This window comes from Heloderma suspectum, chromosome Z (genome assembly GCF_057233095.1).
Source record: "Heloderma suspectum isolate Gila_16-S chromosome Z, 16-S_ref, whole genome shotgun sequence".
Lineage (NCBI taxonomy): Eukaryota > Metazoa > Chordata > Lepidosauria > Squamata > Helodermatidae > Heloderma > Heloderma suspectum.
In genome coordinates this window covers 1,381,852-1,388,968 of record NC_139476.1, presented here as the reverse complement: position 1 = coordinate 1,388,968, position 7,117 = coordinate 1,381,852, and the positions used below count along the sequence as shown (strand labels likewise).

At 51.0% G+C, this 7,117-nt stretch overlaps 1 protein-coding gene across 1 annotated transcript in view; it reads right to left on the bottom strand.

Annotated features, from left to right (window-relative positions):
• Nucleotides 1–704: 704 nt before the first annotated feature.
• LOC146333454 (sodium/iodide cotransporter-like) overlaps nt 705–7,117 on the bottom strand; it is a 39,564-nt gene continuing 33,151 nt past the window's right edge. Inside the window, exons 13-15 of the mRNA XM_084826275.1 lie at nt 5,885–5,988; nt 4,707–4,810; nt 705–3,690 (exon numbers count right to left, since the gene is read on the bottom strand). Coding sequence (XP_084682401.1) covers nt 3,505–3,690; nt 4,707–4,810; nt 5,885–5,988 — 394 coding nt within the window. The 3' untranslated portion in view covers nt 705–3,504. The remainder of the gene's footprint in view (nt 3,691–4,706; nt 4,811–5,884; nt 5,989–7,117) is intronic.

The following is a 7,117-nucleotide window of genomic DNA, read 5'->3' as shown; positions in this document are numbered from 1 at the left end:
GAGGTAATCAGAACTGTACACAATATTCCAAGTGCGGTTGCACCATAGATTTGTTTAAAGGTATTGTGATATTAGCAGTTTTATTCTTGATTCTGTCCCAGGCTCCCAGCGAACACAGAAGTTGCCTTTTCACAGCCGCTGCTCACGGGATCGACTGACACTTTCATAGAGCCATCCATCACATTTCCAAGATCCTTTCCTGGTCACTCATGGCTCAGATTCCATCAGCGTATACATGAAGTTGTGGGATTTTTTTTCTCCCAACACGCATCACTTTGCACTTCCTTATACTGAACCGCATTTCCAATTAGATGCCCATTCTCCCAGTTTGGAGAGACCCTTTTGAAGCTCTTCACAATCCCTTTCTGTTTTAACCACCCTAAATAGCAAAGGGTGCCCAAGAGCTCCGTAGAACAAGAAACCTCCAGGTCCATACAGTCGAGTCCCACAAAATGGAAGTCTGCGCTCTATGGATAACTTAGAACCCTTGGCTGCCCCCTGAGTCAGGGCCCCCCCCTCCAGCCCACCTCTTGGCTGCTCCTTTCCCTAGCCTCTGTCCTTCTGCAGCCGCTCCACTTGGTCATTGTGGAAACTAAGATAATAAATAATTTTAGACATTCCCCCTTTTGCCGCCCATCCTTCCAGTGGGATCCCGAGAGTACTGTGGCAAACCGCACAAAGAGCAACAACAGCAGCCGTCCGTTAGTCAACGTCTTCTTAAAAACTTTATTAACAGTATTTCGAAAGCAGCCATTTCCGACTTGGAGCAAAGAGCGCAAACGCCAGGGAGGCTCCAGGCCCTCAGCAAACGGAGACAGCAGGGTAGATGGCATCAGGAAAGACAGAAGAAGAGGTGAAAGCTAAAGAAAGCCAAATGGATCTTTCCAAGCCAGAACCCACCCCGGCATCCAGCGTTGCCAGCAGTAGCCAGCCAAAGGCCATGGAGCTCTCACATGACGTATGGACATTACTAAGAGAAGCACCTCAGTAGCAGAGCCCCCGCTTTGCATGCAGAAGGTTCCAGGTTTGATCCCCAGCAGCATCTCCAGGTAGGGCTAGAAAAAGACCCCAGTTTGAGACCCTGGAGAGAACCTTTAGGTTAGACTGTACAACCAAGCTAGATGGCCCTTTCTTCAGTGCTTTCTTCAGGACCATAAGGACTGGAACCTTACTTTATTTTAGGGGAAAGACCAAAGCTCAGTAGTGGAGCCCCTACTTGGCATGCAGAAGGTCCCCGGTTTGATCCCCGGTGTCTCCAAGTAGTGCTGGGAAAGGACCCCCATCTGAAACCTGAGACAGCCAGCTTGGCTTTGGACAATATTTCATGTCTTGAATGTAGTCCAGCACCTGGGAACCAACTTCCCCAAATGGCAGCTCTTCATATACTCTGTTCCTTGGCAGCAACGGCAGCGTTCAAACCGCAAGCACCCCTTCAACCCACACACTGCATCCACACTCTCCAAATGCCGTATCTAGAAGCAGCTGTTGACCTTTCTATCTACACACCGATAGGAGGGGGCTCAGCATCAGAGGGGGTTTGGGACCAAAAGCATTCTGCAATCTGGGCACACGTGCTTTCCTGGGACCAAGCCCCATTAAGCTCAGTGGGACATATTTCTCTGTGTAGAAATACATAGGATTTATCTGTTGGTCTGCATCAGCCTTCACCCTCCAGATGGGTTGGATTTGCGTATCCCATAATCCCCAGAAAGCGTGCTGGCTGAGGATGATGGCAGTTGTCCATCCCCACCTCTGCACTGCAAGATCAAGTGGAGATTGATGATTTAGACATGGAGGTCAATAGTGATATTAGTACCGCCAGGATTGAAGGCAGTGTGCTGGAGGACACAAGCCGGAGAATGCTATCTCTCTCACTCATTGTCAGGGGGCCCTAGCCGGCCTCTTTCAGTCTACTCCAGTAGCCAGCTCCAGACACAGACAAAGGATTCTTTTCAAGGCTTTATTCCTTTTACAACTTAATAACTCTATCACCAGAGACTAAGCTATGAACAGCAGCGTAACCTATGCCCCAGGTTGGAAACAGTTGGTTCCCGTTTGAATGAGAATCACTTGCAGACCCTGAACTTATGGGCTAGGGAGAGTCCCTCCCCTTTTCCCTTGGGTCCTCTGGGCGCGACTGTTGCTTGCGCGCCAAACGGGTGCGACGCCTCCTTTCCGTGCCCTCCATAGCTCGTCGCTCTTTGCGTCTGCGTTGAGCATCCAGCCAGCTCTCCTCCTGCACTCCTTCACTCCCAGGAGCGCTATCTATCTCTGGAATGCCGGCAGAAGGAATCTCTGCCGGCTGCAGGGCCTGGGAGGGATGAGCGCACTCCTCTCCCATGGACGGCTGTTCCTCCTCAGAATCAGAACTGCTCTGAGGTCCTATGGGCTCAGTGTCCACCCTGACACTCATGTCCTGTCTGTGGGCTTCCCACGGGGACATCCGGTTGGCCACTCCAGGAAACAGAATGCTGGACAGATAGGCTTTGACCTGATCCAGTTTGCCTGTTCTTACGCTCTTAACCTGGGCAAGGCATTTTCTATCACAGAGCTGGGAGTTCCTTGGTAGATTAGCTGAAATCTAGCCCGGGCTTGTCTTCCTTGACAAGCTCTCCAAAGACGGGGAGAGCAAGATTTGTTTTGCAGCCCTGCTCCGCGAGATCCTTTCAAGTGGAGATGGAGGGGACAGAACCAGGAACCTTCTGCATACAACGGAAGGGCTCCAGCACTGGCCTGGTTGCTCCTCCCAACAACTGCCCAATAAGCAAAACCGAAACCCGACTCCAGTGCATGCAGACATTTTCTCTGGGTCTATATACCCACACAGCACGATATCACTAAGAGACGTTCCCCCTCCCCAGGAAACTGTGGGGACCGATGCCTAGAGATACAGAAGAGGAGCCTCAGCACCTCGCCAAACCACGATTCCCAGCACCCTCTGGGAGAAACCATGGCAGCTCAGTCAGCACGCAACCGAGATACGGTGCAGTGCCAGGGCTGGCCTGGCACCATCTTTCAGAAGAGGGTGGGACACAGATGCAGAAAGAGGGAAGGGGTTCTGAGCCCACCCCATCATGAATCATTTTCCAGCAGACGAAAATTGTCTTGGGTGGGAGGACGGCAAGAAGAAGGGGCAATTCTTTCTGGTTTGCAAAGCTTCCCTTCCTTCTCCTCCTCCTCCCCACCTGCAGGTTTTAAACTCCCCCACCCCTCCCCAGGTGACATGGGGTGGGGGGTGGCCCTCTGGGCGGACTCTCAAAAGGGACCAACGGAAGTGTCCAAGGGCCCGGGCCTGTTGGGTGTTTCTTGGCGCAGCTTAGCCACATTTTGGTAGCAGACAAACAACCCCCTCCCGCAATTTGTCCGAGCTTGCAGCCTGGTCTGGATGAAGATACACCCCTTGTGTGTCCATCTCTGAATGAATCAAGGCCCAGGCCGTTTAAGCCGATCTCCCCCCAGACAGAGCCGGTCTGGGCAGTTTCTGGCGGCCAGGTGCTGGGACCCTTATACGTCGGTCTCTCTGAGCAGGTGGAAACAGCTGTGGTCCAAAGCGGCGCACACGCAGACGGACTCCTCCAAGCCCTTTGATGAGGCCGCCTGCTGTTGCGTCAACAGAGCCTTGTCCTCAGCTGGGAACCCAGGAACCAGGGAAGTTGAACCGAAGGCCTTCTTTTGCAGAGTGGGAGACTCCTGTATGGACAAAAGCAGAGCAGACGGAATAAGCGCCCACTCCATCACTGGCACCCCCCATGGGTGACAGAGCTGTGCATGCTGGGATTCCAGGACCACGTGACATGAGCCCTGGTGCACGACAGATGGGGTTCCAAAGAAGAGAACGGCCACGAGCCCGAGGCTGTAGTGTCCCAGCTTGTGACCTTGCGGAAAAATTCACCCTACAAGACAAGGGTGGTGAAGCTCCGGCCCTGCAGAGCTCCAGACTGCCCCAGGTCACACCCCTTTCCACAGGCCTCACCCCCTCGGGGGCTCGCCATCCCGCTCTGTCCTGCCCCGCTATAGAGCCAATGGAAGGAGCTGTGCACCGTTGGGGGTGGAGATGGTAGCACAGAGCCCATGGGCTCCCGGGGTTCAGGGGAGGTGTTTAGCCATGTTCTCGGTGATTTAATTGAGAGGCTGATGGATGTTCCAAATTCCAGAGCTGGGCTTGGGGAAAGCCAAGGTATTCTCCAATTATATATTGCTTTGCCAAGCTCAAGTCCGAATCGAGGGCTCATCCATCACTGGATGAGGGTGGGCAACATCAGGCCCAGAAGGCCCCCCCCCCGCTGCCCATTGACACACCCCAACTTTTTTGTTTAAAAATTGCAACGAATAACTTGTTTTCGAGCTAAATGTAACCCTTGTGGCACTAATGAGTGCTCTGGCCCTTTTGATTTTGATTTTCTTCATTTTTTCTCTCCCAGTGGGGCCCACAAGTCTGGGGGCAACATCCCTGATCCAGATGGTTTTGGCTACAACTCCCATTCTCCATGGCCACTGGCCACATCAGCTGGGGCTGGGGCAAGTTGTAATCCAGAAGATCTGCCGGGCACCATTTGGGGGGAAAGGTGATCTGGGGTTCTCAGCACCCGAAGGCTGATATTGTAGGGAACTCCTGGCAGGAGACGTGACGATTGTTAGATGACATTTGCCCCCAGTCTGCTCCCCAAATATCCCAGTGCCCGCACACCCATTTCCCTCCTCTGCACCTTGGTGAATGGTTTCTTGGCTCCCTCTGGGGAGACCGAGGACGTCTGCTTCATGATGTCCCACCACAGCACGCTTGGACGCTTCAAGCTCTTTTTAGCCGGCCCTGGAATTTTAAAACACACAACCCAGAATGGTGAGGAAGCAAGTCCACACGGAGCGCATGCCTTGATCAGCTTGTTACAGAATAGGTTATACTGCTCTGGCTTTGACAGCTGCACTGCCAATGGCATCATCATGCCTTTCTCTTAAAAAAAAATAGGTCTAAGGCATCTTACCGGAGGGATTAACACATGCAAGAAGTTAAAACAACTTCAAAAGTACGAAAAACAATTTTCAGTGCCATGAACCAGTAAAACAACTAAATTAGGAAGCCCCACAAATGCCTGGAGGACAGGAAGGCCTGGCGTGCTATGGTCCATGGGGTCACGAAGAGTCGGACACGACTGAACGACTGAACAACAACAACAACAACAAATGCCTGGGAGCCAAGGAAAGTCTCAACCTGGCGACAAGAAGATAACTATGTTGGTGCCAGCTGGACCTCAGTGGGGAGAGCCTTCCACAACTGGGGCCACTGCTGAGAAGGCCCTTGTCCTTATCAACCACCAGGATCGGTGGTGTAGGAAGGGCTGGACTTTGGGGCTAATCACAAGACCCCTCTGCCCAGGGCTTCTCTGAAATGGAATTCACCCCTTGGCCTGAAAGAGGTTCCACACAAGAGCCAGTGTGGTGATGTGCTGGACTGGGACTCAGGAGATGCGGGTTCGAGCCCCCACTCAGCCATGAAGCTCACTGGGCAACTTTGGGCCAGTCCCTGACTCTCAGGCTAACCTACCTCTCAGGGTTGTTGTGAGGATAAAATGGAGTGAAGGAGGACCGTGTAAGCCCACCTTGGGTTCCTTGCAAGAGGAAAAAGGGTGGGATATAAATGTAATAATATTAATAATAATAAACACCCCCTGGTCTACCACAAAACTATGGGCCAGCCCTTCTCAAGTGCCATCACTTCAGCAAGCTTCATTCTCTAAAAGAAAAAGGCCTAGACCAAAAAAAGTTCCTTGGAGTGCATTAAGATATTGTACTAACAAATGTTTTTGAGCCCACAGGACGAGTGTTAATGGAGTTTAAAAACTAAAGCAAAATGATAATTGCCTAACAGCTCCACACAGCCAGTCACCTTTCAGGCAGCTCGCCAGGGCCCCAACGAGAACCGTGGATAAGGTTCCAAAGGCACCGTAGTAAAGGTAAGACATGGCGTAGAAGTCATCTGCGATGGCCGGCCTGCAAAGGAAATGATGTCATGAGATGCGCAGGAAGTGACCTGACAAAGGGTTCCTATGGGAGAGGGTGTGTCTGGGGGGCTTCCAAAATCAGACCACCAAAATCTGCATCGTAGAGCATGAACATCCACGAAGCTGGTTCCCAATAGGTCTGATTTTTGGTTCACCTAGTCCAGATGGAACAAGTTTTGCCTATTTTCTTCTTCCGATCTCACATCCCATCCATCTCCCTGGTCATCACTAGGGATGGATGTATGGGAATTTTGTTACGGTTCATCGGTGACCTTGCCACGTTTGTACCCCTGAATATGAGCATATTTTGCGTTCCCGAGCTTGTGATGCTGCTTCAGAAAGTGTGCACTGTAGAAAAGTGTGCACTTAAAAAATGTGCATTTTGGAAAAATGCACATTTTCATGCTTTGGTCAGTGGGGAGAAGTATGCATTTGGGTGCACACTTTAAAAAAATGTGTATTCAAATTAGGGATGCCGGACAAATGCATTTGAGGGCTGGAGTTCAATGGGTTTCCCCCGGGACTTTGTTTTGGTTCCCACTGTACCACTCGACTTGATGTGCAGCAAGTTCAGCCAATTTGTGGATTATCCAGGAATTTTGCGCATTGGGGGGGTGGAGGGAAGTTGTGCAATTTGCAGACATTTCTTAGCAATTTGCGCAAATTATGGCCACATTTGCACAAATTGGGTGAAATCCAATGTCAGTCCTACTTAGAGTGGAACCACTGAAGTGAATGGCACTTCAGTTAGTCATGACTAACTGAAGTCCCATTCACTGCAATAGCTCTACTGTAAGTAGGGCTTATGTTGGATTTTACCCGCTGCTCAGAAATTTCCACAAATTGCAGAACCTTAAGAAAAAATGCACAAAGGAGTTCCTGAAGTCTGGGGAACAGCTCACAGCTCAGCTTGCACACACAAAGTGAGTCGTACACACTGCAGAACTCAGTCAAGGAAAAAAAGAAGCGGATTTCCCTGTGATGGACATCCCTAACTTAAATGTGCACTCTTCCCATTCGCGCAACAATGACAAAAGCTCACAAATGGGAATGGAAACAAGGAGGGCTTCCAGGCAGAACTCGGAGAACCTCAGCAAGCTCCATTTCTGCCTTCTTTC